The sequence below is a fragment of the Astatotilapia calliptera genome, chromosome 4, assembly GCF_900246225.1.
Source record: "Astatotilapia calliptera chromosome 4, fAstCal1.2, whole genome shotgun sequence".
Taxonomy (NCBI): Eukaryota; Metazoa; Chordata; class Actinopteri; order Cichliformes; family Cichlidae; genus Astatotilapia; species Astatotilapia calliptera.
The window spans coordinates 20,885,792-20,906,725 of NC_039305.1; the positions used below are offsets into that span (position 1 = coordinate 20,885,792).

At 38.3% G+C, this 20,934-nt stretch overlaps 2 protein-coding genes across 3 annotated transcripts; one reads left to right on the forward strand and one right to left on the reverse strand.

Annotated features, from left to right (window-relative positions):
• Positions 1-472: 472 nt before the first annotated feature.
• Positions 473-12,401, reverse strand: prpsap1 (phosphoribosyl pyrophosphate synthetase-associated protein 1). Of its 2 annotated transcripts, XM_026165434.1 has the most exons (11): positions 11,985-12,401; positions 11,673-11,725; positions 10,272-10,338; positions 10,001-10,173; positions 9,795-9,910; positions 9,628-9,683; positions 9,280-9,425; positions 8,171-8,212; positions 5,542-5,612; positions 3,635-3,781; positions 473-2,125 (listed from the first exon to the last, which is right to left on the reverse strand). In XM_026165434.1, the coding sequence occupies exons 1-11, from the start codon at positions 12,065-12,067 to the stop codon at positions 1,967-1,969; spliced, it is 1,113 nt and encodes a 370-aa protein (XP_026021219.1). In that variant the 5' UTR covers positions 12,068-12,401; the 3' UTR covers positions 473-1,966. The 2 variants fall into 2 exon arrangements, with proteins under 2 accessions (XP_026021219.1, XP_026021220.1); XM_026165435.1 differs by lacking the exon at positions 8,171-8,212 and having other exon boundaries at positions 11,985-12,400.
• Positions 12,402-14,784: 2,383 nt separating this feature from the next.
• On the forward strand, positions 14,785-20,438 carry LOC113021042 (cytoglobin-1-like). Its single transcript, XM_026165436.1, has 5 exons — positions 14,785-15,003; positions 15,097-15,239; positions 18,180-18,411; positions 19,363-19,562; positions 19,850-20,438. The coding sequence occupies exons 2-4, from the start codon at positions 15,097-15,099 to the stop codon at positions 19,525-19,527; spliced, it is 540 nt and encodes a 179-aa protein (XP_026021221.1). The 5' UTR covers positions 14,785-15,003; the 3' UTR covers positions 19,528-19,562; positions 19,850-20,438.
• The last annotated feature ends 496 nt before the right edge of the window (positions 20,439-20,934 follow it).

Sequence of the window (20,934 nt, forward strand, 5' to 3'; positions counted from 1 at the left end):
CATAGTCAGGCAGTATGTCAAGAACACAGCTAAAGATTGATTTTCTTTTTTTTTAGAACTTGTTTAATGGATGTTTAATGTTTAATGGACGCCCCATTGTGTTAACTGATGTCAAATTCAGGCTTGTGACTTTATAAGCTATGTGGTAGCCTTTAAGCAGAAATGTAATATGGATGCAATTATTTAGCTTGAGTGTTATAACATATGTTATAAAGCTAATAAGCGTTTTTTTGTTTTTGATTGATGCAGCACAAATTAGATATGATTTTCATTACATGGTGCAGCCTTTAGAGAAACAGAACAGACTCAAATAATCTAGAATGTATAGATAGATAGTAGTTTAAGGTGCACATGTTTTGCAAAGGGAGTTATTCAAATAACTTTTTTTTTTCTTCACAAAAGTGGCAGATGCTGTGGATTTAATTAATTTAATTAATAATAAAATTCCTTATTTGGTAGAGATGAGGCAGAACCAGAGGCAATGTTTTTTTTAATTTCACAAACAGTGACAAACACAGTACAGTCTGACAGAAAGGTGGGGTTGGGATGGGGAGGGGTTCAGGGAAACAGTAAATACAGAGGATTTCTGAAACACGCTGTGGACAGAAATTTGAGCTGACATGGTAATGGCATTTTTACCCAACTCTGTGCACAAGAGTGCCCAACCTTATCAAATAACATCCAGCATCTATAGCAAACCTAAATGATAAGATAAAACGAGCACAGGTGTACAGTACTGCTGTATGGAAGACATTCTCGAAGTATTAGGGTGTGCGCACACAACAGTAAAACATCTTCATAAGCACAAGAGCAAATAATTGTGCATTGGCTTCTAAAGTATATTTCCCTGAGCAAAAGGCTCAAACAGCATAGAAAATAAAGTCATTTTCACTCAACCTTCACTCTGAAGTTTTCTCAGAGGCCATAATCACTTGGAGACTAACATCAGAACTGTGCTGCTGTGTCGCAAATCATCTTAAAAATTAGAAGGCAAAACAAATGCACAAACAGGGGACACCTTACAAAGATGTCAGTATGTTGCAAAACTGTCTATCCAAGTCAAGGCTTCAATACAAGCCATCTAAAGCACAAATTATCTGTACTTTTAATTACACAGAGAACAATATTCACCTTCATCAAAGGCATTCAACCAAACCATCGCAGCTCCCTGCATCAGTTGGCAATAGTGTGGTGCACACCTCCCTTTAGCTATGTCATATGTAGTGCATTGTCACAATCAGGTAATAGTTAACGGCATTTCAGTCGATTAATAAAGCGAGAATATGATAAAGGCTCATTTCGCCCACAGCAGCTTGCAGCGGTGGTATGAAGCCATTCGCTCTTAACTTCCTGCTGAGAGTGCAATACAACAAAAGTGAGTGACATTTTAACCTGTGGTGACGACATTCAAAAACATTTTCATTTCCCCAAATATTTCCACAGAAGATGCAAAGAAAAGCTGCATAAAAATGATCATTTGAGAACTACAGTTTGTATACTTGTTCTTACTCATTAGATGAAACATGCCTCGTTCAGTGCAAAGAAATCAGTGCCTGAGCAGCCCTGATCACAAGACCTGGCAAGGTGTTGGTTAGTAAAGCCAACAAATTCTTGCCAGCTCTTCTCCTTTGCAGATTAAGCTCAGTCACTAGATAGGAGGTACTGTTAGAGTATGACAAAATAATACCAATGCAAAGCATCTTTTGTTCAAGTGAAATGAATGAGAGCAGCGAGACGTGCCTTAAAAAACTGAAACAGGTCTTGTTTTTTATAATATCCACGACACGCCCGAAAACGTATCAGTTTTTAACAAGTGAAATATTTTTTAATAACTTCTGGTAAGAAGATAAATAACTTTGGGCAATTTATAGAATCGCTTCAAATGACTTACATTGCTTTTTTTTTTTAACATGTATAACACAGGAAATTATGACTTGCTCTCTATCACTGACAACCTCTGATGCCACTAGTCATCCACAGTGATGTTGCGGAACAAGTAAGCCATGGACTCGCCATTGTGGATCCTGCGGATAGCCTCAGCTAATATCATGCTGACATCCACAGTTTTGATCTTTGGACACTGCAGCTTCTGTACTTCATGGGGAACTGTGTTGGTCACCACAACCTGAGGACCCACAGTAAACACAGACATTTTATACTATGAATATATTATTTGTAATATTAGTTTGACATATAAGTAACAGAGCTGCTTTAAAATGACTTGAAACGCAAGTATCCAAACATGGGCATGCACTTGAAAAAAAAAAAAAGAAAAAAAAAAGAAGAAAGGGGGGTGTGTGTGTAAGTTTTACTTTAAAAAAGGGACAAGTCGGTAAAGACATAAACTGGATCCAAAACATAATTAAACACTTAAGCAATACTGCCATTGACTCAGGTCTGTTACTTAGATCTCAGTTTTGTGAAAGACAGATGTCCCGAGTTCAAAAAGAGGACAAAATACTTGTACAATGAATAGAAGATCACAGGTATAGTGTTTCCTAGTTGGCATCCCTGACTTTTCTTTCTTTCTTCTTCGTGCAATCAATCAGAAAAGTGCAAGAGGCACAGGATCAATATTCGGATTCTGTTGTTTGAATAACTTATTTCTATAATTCTTAATAAATGAGCACTGCAGCAGTTTAGGAAACAGCCCCACACTGAGTTTGCCACCTTCACACTCTGCAAACTTTTAAGATAACATTTGTTTGTTTGTTTCCCCAATAGTATTAATATCAAAGTAAAGCAAAAACTTGAATCTTGACTCTGTAGGATAATTTAGTGGCTCTGTTATGCTAACAGAGACATGGCTTGGACCCACTTGTCTCTTTTTCTACCCTGATAAGAATGGTTGTTTTTTCATCCATATGATACGAGGAGTAACTGAACAATTTGACAAGTATGAAAATGATGTGAATAAGCAGCTGTGGTTTTCACACTTACTAGACATCGACCCAGATGAACACAATTCAGATTTTGACTAATGTGTTAGACAGCACTGGAATTATTGAAGCTTTTCTGGTAGTACTACAACACTTTGCTACAGGGTGGCTATAGTAGAGTAGCTAGAGCAAGTCATTAGAGGGTTGGTGACTCCAGTCTGCACACCAAAGCATTAATGGGAAAGATACTGAAGCCTGAGATGCATTCATTGGGGTGCAACTGTGTATGAATATTAAATATAAAGTATGAATAAGTGCATGAGGCATGTATGTTTTAAGGGCTTAGGGTAGAAAAGCACCAACTACCAGTCCTTTCACCAGTATGTGGATCAAGATTAAAGAGACTAATAGATCAATTAATAATTAATAGATCTCAGATCTCACTTGTTTGTTTTTAATAAGTCATAAATGTAGAGTAAACTGCAACTATTGTTTTCTAGATAGGTCAGAGGAAGTGAAAATGAAAACTTCTATTCAGCAGGTCATGAAACTCCTTACACAGTACAGGGAAAAAATGCCCACTACGAGGAAGCATCTCGTTTTACACTCTGTTTACAATGAACAAATGATAGCCCGTAAAAAAAAGAAAAAAGAAAAAAAAGACCTTTTACCACTTCTCCTTTAGCTTGTGTGACAGTTTCGTTCAAATACATGAATAACCAGTTCTCGCGTGGGTGGGGGGGATCAGTCCTCACCTCATCAATGGCTGATTCCTCTATGAGACGTGGCGCGTCAGCAGAAAGTAAACCATGTGTGGCCATAATATAAATTTTATAGGCTCCTCTCTCTTTCAGGATCTCGGCAGCAGCGACAAAGTCTCCTACATCATCTATGATGTCATCCTGTCAGAAAAAAAAAAAAATACAATCTGTAGTTAAAACTGCATCTCCCTTTTTCTTTGTGTTTTTTTTCCTATGATTATTGGTGATATACTTGCGGCACTGCTCACAAGCAGTGTAATGATATACAAAATATACAAAAACACTGTCAACAAGAAAAGATTAGGAAGTGTCAAAACTCTCACATTGCTCATTGTTCAGAAAGATAACTGGATCATATTTACCATTAGAATTAACTTCCTGCTTTTTGACTATGCACAAAGAACAAATATTGATCAAACAAAAAAGAAGAAGTTAAAACTTTGTTCCCGTTTTAAAAACAAAGAAGGGATAGCGTCTGTATCATAAGCGCTGGGTACCAAATGATTCAGGAGAAAAACCAAAAGATCCATTATACCCCTACTAATCACACTCAAAGACTGAATTTGATCATCTTGTTGGATATTTTACTTGATTCTAGGGCTGTTCATATAACGATATATATCAGATGACGATATAAAAACATCTAGTTTCATTTTACACTATCGTTTGTTTCGTGGTGTCGCAAAATAAACTGTTTACAGTAATATTTTTTCATCGTTTTGATGGTCACTGTAGTGGCTATATTAATTTCTTAAAGTTCTCTCTTTCTCTTATATTTAATATAACCACACTACGGACGGACAAGCGACTGTTTTTGTGCGTTGTCATTAGCAACAACGACGGTAAAACCATCGCGTGTCAGCTTGTTTATTTTCCATATAAACCTTTCACAATAAAGCTCAAGATCCTGTTGAGGCTTTTCAAAATAAACCGAATCACCTGAAAGAGTATGCAGTGTTTATAGATGGGAAGCAAAAAAAAAAAAAAAAAAAAAAAGAGTCGCCAGGTGCTAAAAAAATAAATAAACCTTAGACTCAAACGTTAGAACAGGCTTTTCCCCGCCCGCAGCACGCTGTGTAATACATACTCTGAAGGATTAACACACATCATCACCATGGACTTGCATCAGAAGGAGATCCAGGGCTTCTTCAGCTTTCCCGTGGACAACTTGCGTGCCTCCCCTTTTTTGATTCAGTACATTCAAGAAGAGGTAATGATCCCTGTCAGATCTCTGCTGTGTGTATTCTAGTGACCTGTGGATCACTCAGTCCGTTACAACTTATGTCTAAAAATGTATAGTTTCATACATCGGTTAAAACACTCGACTCCAGGTACACGACGCCCAGCTGGAAACACTTCACATGTTTCAAATGTTGCATTTTTGTTATTTATATCGTTATCGGGACAATAGATGTCTTATATCCGGATATGAGATTTTGGTCATATCGCACAGCCCTACTTGATTCTATCATTATTATTATTAGAAGATTTTTTTTTTTTTTTTTAATGTCAGTTTTCCCATTTTTTGGCTTGGATTAGATCTTTTCACATCCTTTAAAACAGAATTTGATAACTTACAACGAATAAGGAAAAATAAAAAACAAAAATATGTAGCAGAAGATGAAGAGCATACGTAACCAAGTAAAGTAAGGACAGTGCAAAACCAGAATTGCAAAAACACTTGGTGCAGAATGCACTGGATAAATAGACACACCTAAAGGAAGTGACTGGCAGACAGTAAGCATATCACACTTCAAAAAGAACTAGCCAATCATTTTAAAGAAAGCTGTAGTGTTGCATTGGTAGATTTTATCAAGAAAGAGGGCTGAATCATCAGCTAAAGTTAGCCACGGAAGCTAATGGAAATGATAACTAAGGAAGGAGAAGCAGAAATGACCTACCACGATGATGGCAATCCTTCCTCCCACATCCCCAACCACAGTAATGGGAGGTTTCTCTTTGGCCATCATTACTGGAAATGAAAAGAGCAGTTTGCCCATGAGAGCACTTCCAGGAAGTTATGCGTACAGTTTCTCACTTAATCAAAAATAAATCTCAGTAGATTGGGTAAAATGGGTTGAGAAAATTGTTTTTCGATTTAAGCTCATTTTCACTCCAAATCATTGTTTTTTCCATTGCATGCTGTGAATGATTCGTAGAAATGCTGCATTCAATTTAAATTTCAAATGCACTTGATTACACTTTCCCTCCATTCTACCCCTCCTACCCCTAAAAGATTAAACTCAAATGGCAAACATAGTACAAAACATGCCATGCAAAGATCAAATGGCCTAAGGGTTTTCTGCCCAGAATACCCAATCAGAAGACAATGTATACAACCGCCTTGACACACATGTTAGGTTGCCAGGCTGTGGCAGGCATGTGGCAGCACTCTGTATATGAATCAAATAAGCACCACACAGTCTTATTTCACATGGGTCAACAGTGGCAAGCACCGATGAGGGTTTCTTCATCCACACTTGCCAGTGTTCTGGGATCAGTCTTCAGTGGAACATCAGTGCTGCTACTTTTACATGCACGCCATAATTTTCCACCCTTTAAAAAAAACTTACAGTGACTTGGATATAATTTATTTCTATTAAGAAAAGCTCTGATTATCATCAATACTGTCACTGCATCAGTGCTGACGTCCACTATAACACTTCTGGTCTCACATGATATATCACATATCGCTATGTGTTAATAAAACATGAAAGTGCTTCATCTTGTGGCAGATCTTATCATGTCTCTAATTCTCAACTGATGCATTAAAAATTATCCTCAGATAAGGATTGATGCAGTGTACTTAAAGTGGAGAACCATCAGTAACACTCTGACATGTAACCCAAATCAAAAACAGCTGTTTTCTGATTACAGGTATGCATGTAAATGCAGTCATTTAGAGGGTTTTGAGGAAACAATCAACTGATAAACAATCAGCCAGCCAAGCCGATTGTGCAGGAAAAGTATAAAGCAGCAGAGAAAGGTGGAGGCATGCCTTGCAGAACATTTTGCTGAATACCGTGAGTCCCACAGCATCAGAAAACCTGGGAGTGTCACATTCAGTCTTTTATTGCTATCAACCAAAAACAGCAAGAGCCATGTTGTTAGCGGTACACACACTTAAAATACATTGTCTCGACAGTTTGTTGATGTGCTACAACATTGTCCTGAAAAATGTCTGCTCAGAGGTTTCTGAAATTAATTTCAGATGTCTAAAACGTATTGATACTTTGAGTTATCTGTAGAAAATGTTAAATCAACAGGTTGGCATGCCCAACCTGTCCAAACGGCCTAACAGAGTTAAAGCTTTGCATCACATTAAATATGCCACCCATCAGATCAGCCAGTAACCCATATACAGGAAGTCTGGACCGGTTCTTAGTGTAAAGGGTCAGTGGCTCTGAGCCTATGGGTATTACATAGTTTTGGAAATGATTTGAGCGAAAGGAGATGGGGTACATCCTGGTTTGTGCTTTGCCCTTGCTAAACTGCTTCAATAAAATATCCTGAATTCAGAAGTCTAAATTTCAGACATTTCTGTTTTAACTCTTTACGTAATCTTGTGAATAAGCAATAAATCTTTTAATACTTCTTACATGTTACCCTCAGGCCTTAAAATTAACAGATCCCTGGGACCTATATTCTTTTCCTGGCCACCAACGTACAACCTAGCAAAATTACCAAGAGCAAGCATCACAAGAGGAGAGCTGCCATTAACCAGTGTGGCTGACAAATGGTACTTAACCTACAAGGCTACTCAGCCAAGCAGGATAGACACTGGGAGCACCACCAGCTCAAGAACCAAGGTCTGCATTATCTGTTGGGAGCATTGCTTGGAATCAAAAACATGGTCCCTTTAAAAGAAAAGCTGGTCCAGACCTGTAGGAGTAACTGACCGATCCAACACTATTCAATAATAAAATAGGTTATCTGATCCAGCATATTAAAACTGCTACGATTATGCTATATGCTATAATTCACTAACCGTCCCATTCACAACATCTTTTGTTCCCGTCGCTGGATGTTAGATTTCAAATGCATGCGTTACTGTTTTATGACATGCAGTTATGACCAAATGTTAATCAGGTTTTTAAGGGCGGGTTTTTTATGGGTGCACAATGTGTTGATTGGCAAGATGAGTCCAGATGTTCAACTACAAAATAAAAACAGAAAGAATGTTTGGTATGGTTCTGGTTTGATTTATGGATTTGGAGTTTAAAAAACAAAATAAAGTAAAATAAAAATCAGAACACAACAAAAAAAAAAAAGAGGGTTTTGACCATCTTGTAGAACTAGCTGTCTGGAGTCACAGAAATGTGGCATAATGCAAACAGTATATCGAAACTGAAATTAACTGGTCTTTTAATTCGTTTGAGCACTAATCATCCACTTTGTTTTTACAGACCTGAATCCAGACTGTATTTTCACAAGATGCAACACAAACCCTTTGTTTATACATGCAAATTGAGGAACCATTTGAAGAGGAATCATTTCATAGTCAGATGTAAATTAATTTTACGGTCGTACTTGGAAGTTCTATGCCAGGGAACGGAGCTTGTTGTTTGCCTGCTATTGTCAACAAATAAACACCACGTTAAACACAAATGCACAAATATTTGACACGACACAACACATGACGCCAGGACTTGAAAAATCCTCTGCTCGGCCTGACGGGAATTTAAAAAGCGACACAACAAATCAGACTGATTCTAATAAGAAAAATTAAGGATGAAGCCATTTGTGAGTTGCAGTTCCAAAAGAGGATTTTTTAAGTCAAGGTTAAAAGCACAACGCTGTTGGTTTTTTGTTGGTTTTTTTAAACAAAATAATCAACTAAATATTGGACACAAATTTGGAGTCATTTGCCAACGACACACTTATTTGACATTACTTCAGATTCAGAGTTAGCACTATAAAAGCTTCACCCAGTCACATGTATTCGCACCAAAAAAAAAAAAAAAACAGAAAGAAAAAAAAAAAAGATAAAATTAACGTGGCAAGAAACAAGCAGAAGACTGCGCTTTTATGATTACATTGTAGTTTACACTTTGTAAGTTAGGAACTGCAGCTTGCCGATGCAGCATGAGTCAAAGTAGCTCATCTGTAGAAACGAAATCATGCACTAACAAAAAATAAATAAAAAACAAAAATCAGTTACTTGCAGTATGGCTGATGGTATGAGTGAGAAACGGCAGAATCGTCAGCTCAAAACAGGTTAGCATGAGTAAGAGCTGTATTTTGTCTGTTTTCCCACAGAAGACATTTTAAACTGCTACAGTAGCTAAAACACAGGTGAACTCTACCATGACTGCATCCCACTGACTTTGATGCTGTTGCGCATGTTAGCTAATTGTCATAGCTTCCTGTGACGCTTAAGCCATCATTAATAAACTCATCAATCCACCTGTGCTTTTTCTGCTTCTAAATGTCTGCTGTGAAAAGGTCTGTTAAATTATAAATACAATGAAGTGCTAACATTAAAAATTCAGACAACTGAAGAGTTAAACTAGGAGAAAATTCTCAAAGAAACAATAAATAATGCAAATCATCAGTGCTGGTAATATCTATGGAGCACTTAAGCTACAAGAAAAATTATAAAAATTAAACATAGATGCTTTTCATATGGGTTTTCTTACAAGGAAGCTCCAGGCCTGTGTGTCCTGTTGTGTTGCGTACACATGGTGGGGAGTGTCTTCCATCAGCCATGTCAGACTCTGAACACTGAGCCTCGCCGTGGATCACAGCCAGACCGAGACGCAGTCTTTCTGCATAGGACTGAGCCCTAAAAATAGTAATAATAATAATTAACAATTAGTCAATAACAACATTATTATTATTACCAGTAACAACATGTATATATATGCACGTTAGTTATACATATGTATCTAAATATGCATGCATAGAATAGGACAGAAATTATTTTTGCAATATATATCTGATGTAAAGATTATCAGAAATTATCAGTGGTGTATTGCATCAGTTACCTTTTAGCTGCAGCAGGGGACTTTGCCACAATGATGGCATTTCTGTAATCAGGGATCTGGCAATAAAGAGTGAAAACAGTTTTGTTAGACTTATTGATGGAGTTCTGGACTGAGTGATCCACAGGTCACTAGAATACACACAGCAGAGATCTGACAGGGATCATTACCTCTTCTTGAATGTACTGAATCAAAAAAGGGGAGGCACGCAAGTTGTCCACAGGAAAGCTGAAGAAGCCCTGGATCTCCTTCTGATGCAAGTCCATGGTGATGATGTGTGTTAATCCTTCAGAGTAAAAGACATCAAATAATCAAACTCAAATAAAGATTCTTTGAACAAATCACAGATTGAGGTTTTCTTTTTTGCTATTTTTACCTGCTTTGGCTAACATGGAAGCTAACAACTTGCACACTATTGAGCCCCTTTTTCTCATCTTGCACTGCTTGCTGTAGGGGAAGTAAGGAATAACTCCAATGATGTTCTTTGCACAAGAGGTCTTGAGGGCATAAGCCATGACAAGCAGCTCCATGATGGCTGTGTTCACATCCCTGATTGTAAAAAAAAAAAAAAAAAAAAAATCAGATGACTCTGTTTGGTGATAATCTAATAACCTTTTTAAATGTTTGGCACATCCTACTATACTCACCGTGGGATGGTCTGGATAATGAAGATGGTCTGTCCACGAACAGATTCTTTTACATCCACTCGAGTCTCTGAACAGAGAACATACTTCACCAATACTTTTTAATACACATTTGTTGTTTATTTGAGCAACAGAACACGGGATGTTGTACATTTACGTCTCATGACCTAAAAACTGATGAAATCTTGTAGCTCTATTACATGAACAATGTGCTATTTTTGATGGATTCCATTAATTTCTGCAACAGTCGTGTCGTATTAATATCCATGCCCTACTCCACAGCAATCCTGTGCCAACAACTTTTAATGCAACTATCAGGAAAGCTCTGCTTTCCCTAATGAAACAGACAGTGGTACAGATACTGATAATCTGAGCTAAAATGTCCTAGATCAATTTCTTCATTGACCATTCATACTACACCAAAACTAGTAAATAATTGATAAACACATCAATAACATAAAAGTTCCTGATTTTCCACTATCTACTATAGAAATGTGATTCAATGGGACTACTGCAGGAATAAAATAGGAAGTTTTCTGTTAATTATCAAAGGCTTTCTATTTTATAACAACAGGACAGCCTGTTCGTGAATAACCAGAACTCTTCCTGTAATTTTACACATTATATTCTAACAATTTAACTGTACACGACAAACAGTCTTGCTGACAGATTTCTTTCGTTACAACAGCAGCATTTCTTTATCTTATAGAAAAATGAACCATGTTATTGAAACTACATGTATTGATCTTATATTAAGATATGTCAGGTATTATATAAGCTTAAACTTCTTTACACTGACAGTAAGCAGTTTTGCTTGTTCAGATTCAAGGTCAAACTGGGCTGTAGTGTCCCATGATATAAAATGAGTTTGGCATCCCTGATCTAGAGGATACTTCTATTTATATAGCACCAAATCACAACAACAGTTGCCTTGGGGTGCTTTATCTTGTAAGATAAAGACCCTACAATAATATAAAGGAAAGTCCAACAATCAGATGAGCCCCTAGGAGCAAGCACTTGGCGACAGTGATCATTGGGAGTGAGGTATTAAAATAAGAGGGGAAAAGTCATGGACAAGCTGTTTATAAAGTCACTTCTGGTGAGAAATCAGCTTATCAAGCAGAACAAATTGAAATACCAAGTCTGAACTGAACTTACACCTGTCCCTGAAAATTGCACTTACATTATACATTTAATAAAAGGAAAAATTCAAATACCAATCTGAAACTGACCATTTCGAAACAACAAATAGTGATTAAAAATATCAACTACAGTAACTTTAGCACACAATCTCTAACTACCCTCACCTACTTGTGTATCAGATCACAAGCCTACATTTCAGATAAAACCTGACCAGAAACATTTGGAATAAAATTGCATATAAAGCCATAACACCCTGCTCACCTCTGTTAGACTCCTGGAAGACCACAGACTTCCCCAGCTCCACACCCAGACGCCTGTGAAACATGAGCACAACATGGCAACCTAATGGTCATCTGCCAGCTGCAGAGTTTCAACACACAATATCAGGCTTTCACCACACGACTAATTCATTCATCCACGCATTACAGACCACACTCACTATGCATGGTAAAGTGTCAGCAGTGAAGTTTTTCCACAATTATCACCGACCAACAACCTAAAGAAGCACTATTAGTGGCATTAAATATTAACTAGCAGTCAGTCTTAACACTAACGGTTCAAAGCATTACTTACTCTGTTATTTTCTTGGCTAATTCTGTGCATGCTGCAGAGGAGTTTGCAGAAAATACTCGATAAGCACTTTTAGCGACATTCATTCTGGTGTTTAACTTGACAGGCACTGTCAACAGCTCAACCTTATTCCTTCTAACCACTTAAGTTTCTTGTCCTTTTTTCTCTGACGTAGTCGTTAGCTTGCTCGCTCGCTAGCTGGCTCAAATTAGCCTGCTAGGGGAGCGGATGTACCCAGAATGACCGTCAGAGTGCGGCACAAAGTTAGCTAAAACATAGCAGTAAAATAAGCATTGCTTATTTTGGTTTGTCAAATTATTGTCGCAGTTTTCGCCGGAAGTCTACTGACACCTGCCTCTCTCTCAGGTAGCAATGTAGCTTATAATGTTAACTACGGAATCCCCGTCGGGTCAGTCTTAACCGCGGATCAAAAAACATAAGTTCAGTTGTACTGAATGTCAGACGGCGGTTTTCTTTAGGGATACTAATAATCTGGTAATAATTTGGTTAACCAAGAGATTACATTTATTAAGCAATAGTTTAATAACACACTGAAAAATATTCTGTTAAAAAAGTAATTTATTCAGAGCCAAAATATAGTTGAGCAAAATGTGAACATAGTCAAGTGACTAGATGAACTCGTCATTTCATATTATTGCATATTGTCTATGTAAGATTATATTTTTCAGTTTTTTTAAACACTTAACTGTTTTGGCAGGCCAAGTAGGTTAAAGCTTTAAAAAAAATTAATTACGGAGTTCAATTATTTACTGTACTACGGTCAAAGTAGCATAAAATATGTGTACTCCAGCAAATTTACAAACTTTCTAATTGAAATAATAATAATTCATATTATTTTATATTCATATACTACAGGTTTTTAAATTTTGGTTAATATATGATATATGAAATATGTTGTTGTCATAGATTAATCATAGTGCGATTGTCAGTCACTTAAGATGAGATGACCATAGTTTACTGCCCAAACTAAGATAGCGAACTGTGTGAAAGAAAGCAAAAAGAAAATAAAGACACTATAAAGCGTTATTACCACAACTGTCCAGTAGATGCCACTAACGCTGTACTGACTGCAGTTACAGCAGTTATTCTTTTGGATGATAATATTATTGTTTTTCTTAAGAGGGTGGGTTAAAGGTTTGTGAAAAAGGGTCTGAATTTACTGTGGGTGTGAAAACCACTAGAGATTCAAGGAGTCATGAAGTGTTTACAGAGGTATGTGGATTTGTCTACATAAACCTGTAAAAATAAAGTTTTTTGATCCCAAAGTTTATCCACAATTATACTCTGACCTGGGGCCACAGGTCACAGCATGCACATGAACAACATACCATCCTTTAATTATGTGGCTTCTTGTACACCTTACAACCATGACGGGATGCAATATCTTGTAAACCACTGGTTTAATGTGATGCTTATAATTACTGTTATAACTTGTAAGACAGTGGTGGCAAGGCAGCCATGGTAGTGCTGATCTTTGGACAATGTAAAGGAGCAAATGTAAAGCCCTGACTGTACGCTTACACGAGGTTGACGAGTAGCCTACACGGTTAGGATCGTGCGCATAGTCATGATCTTGACGAGCCAGCTTGAAGGTCACATGCCTGCATTATAATGAGCTTCACACATGAACTGATGGTGCATGTGTCACGGCCTGGGCTCTATAGCTCCTCTTCATACCCCCCCGGCTCCAATCAGCATGCACACCTGTGGCTCATCATCTCATCACCGGAAGCATCACTCTGCAGTCTCTCTGACAAACCATTCTGCTTGAAGCACTTACCCATCACCTTGTTGTCTACCTGCCCAGCTCAGGCCACTTGCTCTGATTGCCTTCAGTTCCATTCTGTTGCCTGCCCAGCTCACTGCGTGTCAAGTTGTGTCCTGTGTGCTCTGCTTTTGATCACGAAACCCAGATCTCATTGTAATGTTTCTCACTGCACACCTTAGGAGCAATAATTCCCCGTCTCCCGTGTTACACTATCCCCCTGTTCATTTCCCCTGTTTAATTGGCACTGCTTCTGCAGACGGGGTAAGGGAAAGCTATTTGAATGGTTGGTTATGATACATCTACATTAAGTCTACTTTTTTTTTCACCAACTTGAATGGCATACTATCAACTCTGTCAATGTTTAACGCAGAGTTGTACATTGTACCTCCCCTTGTAAGACAGTTGATATTACCTAAGTCACAGTGTCTGGTCTTGTGTTTGCTCTCCTCCCATATTTACCTCCCAGATTCCAGGCTACCTGGGTCCTGGTTGGCCAATTCATTATAAAACAGCAATAACAACTTACTCAAGCTTTTTTTTTAACACATGGAAGCGATATATCCTTATACTGATAACACCAACCACAGCAAAGCTACACATGTTTGCTTTTGAAGGAAGAAAATGAAAAAGTTAAAGCACAAAACACCTTATTATTATTAATATTAATATTGTGATTTTTATCTATGCATTTATTTTTTCATTTACATAAAGGGAGCTTGTGAGAAATTCAATATCATTCCAGGTTATTCTCCTGGAAAGTCTGCATGAGGGACTCTAGAGGTAAAACAAGTTAAGAGTGCACCTTTATCTTATTTTGTCATTCTGACATTACACTGTATCTGCGCTCACACATTATGTGCATGACATATCCGGCTCCCTTGCTTGGGATTTGTTTCTGATCTCATCGTATTTTCATTAAACACCACCTACAAAGGTGAGGCGGGCAGAGGGAGAGAAGGGGAAGAGAAGGAGGGAGGCAGGGAAGGGAGAGTGTATAAAGAGAGAGTACAGAGGCTCCTCCTCATTCGCTGCTGCGTGTGTTTCTTGTGTGATTTTTTTTTTCCTAGCCCGTTCTTCACTCACACTCTCGCTCAGCAGAGATTCAGAGGTCGGGAGCAGAGATTCTCACAGGGACAAGGGGTGGAAAACAGGAAACTGCTTTTCCCTTCTGCCACCACATAGGAGACACAAACAAGAGGAAAAGACATCAACAACAACAACAACAACAAAAAGGTACAAATTGTGTTTATTTGCCTGAGGGGGAGGGGTGCTCTCATCAGCCCTGCCTTCTGCATGTGCTCAGCTCACTACACACTGTGTTTCCAGATGGAGAGGACGCAGGGAGACGGAGAGGTGGACCACCTGGAGCGGCCAAGCCCGCTGACTGACAAGGAGAGGGTGATGATCCAGGCCTCCTGGGGAAAAGTCTACCAGAACTGTGATGATGTCGGGGTGGCCATACTAGTCAGGTATTTCCTTTTCTATGTATGTTTGAGGAAATATCTAATTCACACCAAAATAATAAAAAGAGTACTGTGAAAAATGTTATCTATAATTAACAGGAATGTTATATTTGAACTATTTTAACATCCTTTTTTATGGCTATGCATCTATTTACTCACATGCTGAGTAAATATAGCACAAACAGTGTAATATCACCTATTTTGAGACTTTGGTATGAAAGTTCTTTCCATCTTTATTATATAGTTCACCACACGTAAGTTAAGGTTTGCCTTTTACCCCCTTTTACCGTCAGCGCACCAGCAGGAGCCAATAAAAAAACAGCTGATGCTTGTTTGTTCCCCTGTGCAGACTTTTTTTTTTTTTAAAAACTTGCTTCCTCAAAATCCAGGATACGCTCAACTTCAATGAGCTTGCTGACTTTTACAGGTTTTACAGTCATCTCTTTAGATGTGACGCTCTCTTAATCCTGTTTGTTAAGTTGTTAGGGCAGAGGTCAAACATTTAAACCCCATCTGTGCCCATGAAAGGGGCACACTCCCTCTCAGAAGAGGTTCTGATTGAATGCCTGTATAGAGGGCTTGGCAACCTATGGCAGCATGACTCCATCACCAGCTGTAAGACATTTAAAATCCTCCTCTTTTCTCTATTACAGTGGATACATACACAGCAGGTATTCAGTCTTTCATATATTTACTACATCATATTTTATTGATTTGCTGGTTGATTCCTGCACTTACCACACTTTCATTTTTTCACATTGAAAGTTAAGCAAAGCAAATGTTGCAAAAATCATCCATGTGCAGGGATTTCGCAGAAGTGTGACGGCTTTGAATGGAATTCTTGTGTGACGAGATTCGATGCACGACAGAGCATGCCTTTATAATCCGTTCTGACTGCAGGAGGTGAAAGTTGAGAGGGAGTGTAATACTGTATTTATACAATCACCATTAGTAATGTAGTTTTCACAGATTGTTGAAAAGATGGAATTTAGCTGCTGCGCTTTCCTACAGAAACAGAAAATAGTATAAAAAAGTATTTAAAATATGTCCTTTCATATTGTCTTGCTTATATTCCATCACTAATTTCCTGCGACCTTCGGGAATTTGATTAATAAAGTCCGATTGATATCCGTGTCCTGGCAAAAGTCTCCTTCAGCCAGCGAGAAAAGATCCTGCCACCGTGTCCAACTTCAAGCCTAACGCTGCAAATCCTTCAAACTCGTCGGCTTTATGGTCGTCAGATAGGATCTAAAGTAGCAAATCTCAGCGCTCTGTCTCTGAAATGAAAAACTTTCTATCACTTCAGCTCTTCATTTAGTCTCGAAATAAGATAAGGAAGGATTAAGAACCAATGACCATATGAAAAACTAATGAGGCTATTTATATGCAACCACAGGTCACATGCAATTACAAAGACAGAAAGATTAAACAGCACGGTTCATTATTTTGCTCCGGCACTTGCAGAAGCCCATACACCCAGGATTGAAAAATGAATGCACCGCCTCCCAACCTCCTTCCCTCAGACGTTTAAGTTCACGAGTAAAACTTAAATATCGAGCCATATGTTGCAGATCTGACAGTGTAAATCCGCACTTCCTTTTTCTGTTAGTTGCTCTACAGACAGGGAGGAGATGGGATATCTTGATCCGATAGCCAAAAACCAGATGCTTTGGCCCTCTTCCCAGACTGTGGGAGGGGGTAAGTTTTTAGGTTCCTCATTGTTAATTCACTCTGATACTTCTGAGTGTCAAAGAAAACATCTTTAAAAGGACTATTTGCTGTCTTCAGAAAGAACGCAGCGATATTAAATTCTCGACCCGGAGCTTAAACTGAGATGAGAAACTGAGTATTCCAACATAAGTATAACTTCGTATCTGTCTTTGCTGGAATTATAATTTCAGTGTCACTCAGAAAGAAAAGGAAGTATCAGGTGTGATCATAGCAACCTTAGTAAGCATGGAATACCCACACCCTCATCTGTAATAAGCATGTTACTTTTTTTTGGAAAGTATGCAGGATCATGTTTTTTTAAGTCCTGACAGGAACCAGAGCAGAACTAGAAACATCAGCCAACAGGTTCCCAAACGAGGAGCGGCGAGGGTGGGTGGCTTGAAAACAATGTGTATGAGGAGACAGGTTTCATGTTCCTGATATTAATTTTGTCATTCCATCCCAAGGAATGGGTAAAATAACAAATATTGACATTGATAACAGGACTGGAACTGTTTTTCTTTAAAAACAATAGAGTTATTCATCACACTGGGTTTTCAGGTACGAAATAGGGATACGCATATGTATACTACCTTATAAGTTGAATGGCAAAGGGCCTTAAACTGCAAATACAATAAGAAGTCTCCATCCATTCATTTATCAAAGCAAAAACAGTTATGAAACAGAGAAGCTCCCAGAATATCAGAGTTAGTGCACGCTTTGGGATTCTTTATCTGATGCTACAAGATTTACTTTCCTTCTCCAGTGTGACATATTAATTGGTTTGGAAAGCAAAGGAAGCTATAACTTCATTTATGATGATAACTATTTCATATTTAGTCATTTAGTCAGTATTCCTCATTTTTATTTCATAAACCTAACCACAGCTGTTGTTTAGTACAACAGAACTTGTGAAATCACTGTGTAAAGTATCTATTTATTCAGCTCTTTGCCATGATCACAGCTCTGCAGCTGGACTCTTCCCTTTAGGTTGTAAATCCTTTGCAAATATATGGAAACCACACTGCACAGTATCAGTTTAATGCAGTTATTTTACACTAAAAGTATGCAGCACCCTTATACATGCGCTAGTGTTTACTCGTGTTATCTTGCCAACTTGACAAGGGAACGTGGGTTTATAGGATGAGGCTGCAGGCAGAAGGAAGATGAGAATAGTACAGCAGTTACACGTATGTATATATATCGTATTTTTCATTTAGCACTCCTCCTTTGCAGATTCTTTGTCAACTTCCCCTCCTCCAAGCAGTTTTTCAACCAGTTCAAGCACATTGAGGACGCGGAGGAGCTGGAGAAGAGCGCCCAGCTCAGGAAGCATGCTCGGAGAGTTATGAATGCCATCAATACACTGGTGGAAAACCTTGACAACTCAGATAAGGTGGCGTCGGTGCTGAAGCTAGTGGCCAAGGCCCATGCACTCCAACACAAGGTGGAGCCTGTGTACTTCAAGGTAAAGAAAACAGTGCGTGAACAGCTGTGCAGAAAGCACGCTCCAAGACATTAGTAGAAAAAAAAACTGTCTTTCATTCTGCACCATGTGCTTCTGTAGAGTCACGTATTTACAGTCAGTCAGTTTAATAGGTTAGCATAAAACGATCAATAAATCATTTTGCATTCACAGGAAATGATACAATGTGAGACAAATGTGATAAATGTCAAGCATACGACGCATGTCATCACCCCCAACCAGTCATGATGGCCGCCCCTCCCTGAGTCTGGTTCTGGTAGAGATTTCTTCCTGTTAAAAGGGAATTTTTCCTTCCCACTGTTGCCAAGTTCTTGCTCAGAAGGGATTGGTTGATTGTTGGGGTTGTCTCTGTATCATTGGGTTTTTACCTTACAGTATAAACCACTTTATATTATGTTCGTCATTAAACTCCTCTTTCCTGCCATAATTTTGTGACTTGGTTTTGCTCCCTCTCCTTTGATTCTTTTATGTTTTTTCTCTAGCATGTAGTTTTAAGCAGATACATAATGCACAGTCAATTGTTGTGAGCTCGTGAACAGAAACCAGCTGCACACCGTTTAATATGATGCACCACGCAGCTGTTTGGACCAGGAAACCAGATTAATTAGCTGAGAGCGCCAGAGACTGCTAGCAACCCTTCCCATCTGAGATTCCTTTGATTCAGTATTGAAACATAGAGTTATATGAAAAAACTGACACTAAATAAGAAGATAAGAGACAGCTAGTGTATTTGCAAATTTGATGAACAGTTCCATACATCAGACCAAAGATAACAAGCACAACTCAATCCCTTGCAGTCTGTATATTGTACATATTATGCTTTCGTTGCTTCAACTGTACAAAAACCCGAGACTGGGGGTCAACATTTTCAGGGAAAAACAAGTCAAAGCGCTCCATCAATGTCCTGAGCACATTTGTTTGTGTCTTACTCAGATTCTGAGCGGTGTAATCCTAGAAGTCCTGGGAGAAGAATTTCCAGAGGTCATCACACCTGAGGTGGGCGCAGCATGGACAAACCTCTTGGCCACGGTTTACTGCAGTATCTCTGCCATCTACAAGGAACTGGGCTGGGAAAAGCTCTCAACCTCGACTGGTTGAACGTTTTAAACTTGGACTACCCATATGGAAAAGAAGTAGTAAAATTTTCTTAGAAATATACACGCTCTCTAATAGTAAAAGTTAGTTTTATATACATACATATCGTAATACTATGATTTACTCATGATTGTGTCCATTTTCTGTTTTTCTGGTGTCGTAGTTTGAATTTTTTTTAATGTTGCATGAGAAAAATGTGAAATGGCCACTTTCATATGTAAATTGATGGTATAAAATATAAGCCTTGAGAATTACACATATAAAACAAACATTTACTCGTTTTTTGTTTGGGTTTTTTTTAATTTTCTATTTCTTTTCCACATAGGCAGGCATGCGGGGAAACCTTCTGATTTCCAGGCTTCATAGGACATTAATCAGTTGACTCTAATGTGAGATACAGCTTGATGTAATCTAAGATCATCATGGGACGTCCACTCTTACGTGTGGTTAGTAAAGTGGGTTTCTAGTGTGTATAAGAGAGGGAGAGACAGAAAGAAAGAGAGGGAGAGAGGGAAGAATAAAAAAAATCAGCTCACCTTCTTACATTTGTACTCTTGTAAAAAGCTAAACCATTAAAAGGAGAGAGAGCAAAGAGGAAGAAAATGCAAACATAGACCCACCAGTGGACTAGAGGTCACATTTGACTTGGATGTGCCTTCTGCTGAATGTGTATATCTCGAAACAGAAATGTAAACAGCATTCTTTCTAAACAGTATGATGTCTTTCAGATGTTTAATCTTATCAGTCTGTATCCACTTGTAGCCACTTTATTAGCTCTTAAGTATACGAGATGTTTTTACATTTTTACATTTAAATGTGGCGATTGTACATTTTTCATCATGGCTCACGTTTGTATCTGTAATTGATTCAATTTTCAAATAAAAAGAAAAGCCTCTGTTTATCTGCTGCTCCAATGTGACCCTCCTGTCACTACACACTCGTGGGCATACCGACAAAATTACACCTTTCTTTTCTATTCCTTGCCCCACTGCTCCCTTATTCTGTGCTTGAGTCAGCAGTGCTAAGTATAAGTGGCTTAGCTGCCGACAGTCCGTATTTATACCCTCATTTATCCCACTATGTGCTCTCTTTTCATAATATATTGTAGGAACACTGGACTTGGCCTGCGGAGAAGTCATTAGAGGGTCTGGTTTTGGTATATTTAGAAGCAGTCCCATGATATGTTCTAAACATTCGATGTTTCCCAAGTTATGTTTGAGCACAATAATATTGAACTAGATAATCCACTTATAAAACAATGTAAGCTGATTGGTATGTTGATCTTTAGGCTCATGTTGCAAAGCTACCCTGTTGCCCCCGTTACATAATTCTGCCTATCCTCAACTGAAAAAAAGACAATATACTGATGAGATGGATTTAGCATGCTGTGCTAATGACATGGTGGTAAGG

Coding starts and splice junctions, on each gene's coding strand:
- prpsap1 (XM_026165434.1), bottom strand. CDS start 12,067: ATGAATGTCGCTAAAAGTGCTTATCGAGTATTTTCTGCAAACTCCTCT. Junction 11,726..11,984: donor TTAGCCAAGAAAATAACAGA/GTAAGTAATGCT, acceptor CATGTTTCACAG/GCGTCTGGGTGTGGAGCTGG. Junction 9,684..9,794: donor TTCAGTACATTCAAGAAGAG/GTAATGATCCCT, acceptor CTTTATTGCCAG/ATCCCTGATTACAGAAATGC.
- LOC113021042 (XM_026165436.1), top strand. CDS start 15,097: ATGGAGAGGACGCAGGGAGACGGAGAGGTGGACCACCTGGAGCGGCCA. Junction 15,240..18,179: donor GGGGTGGCCATACTAGTCAG/GTATTTCCTTTT, acceptor CCTCCTTTGCAG/ATTCTTTGTCAACTTCCCCT. Junction 18,412..19,362: donor TGGAGCCTGTGTACTTCAAG/GTAAAGAAAACA, acceptor TGTCTTACTCAG/ATTCTGAGCGGTGTAATCCT.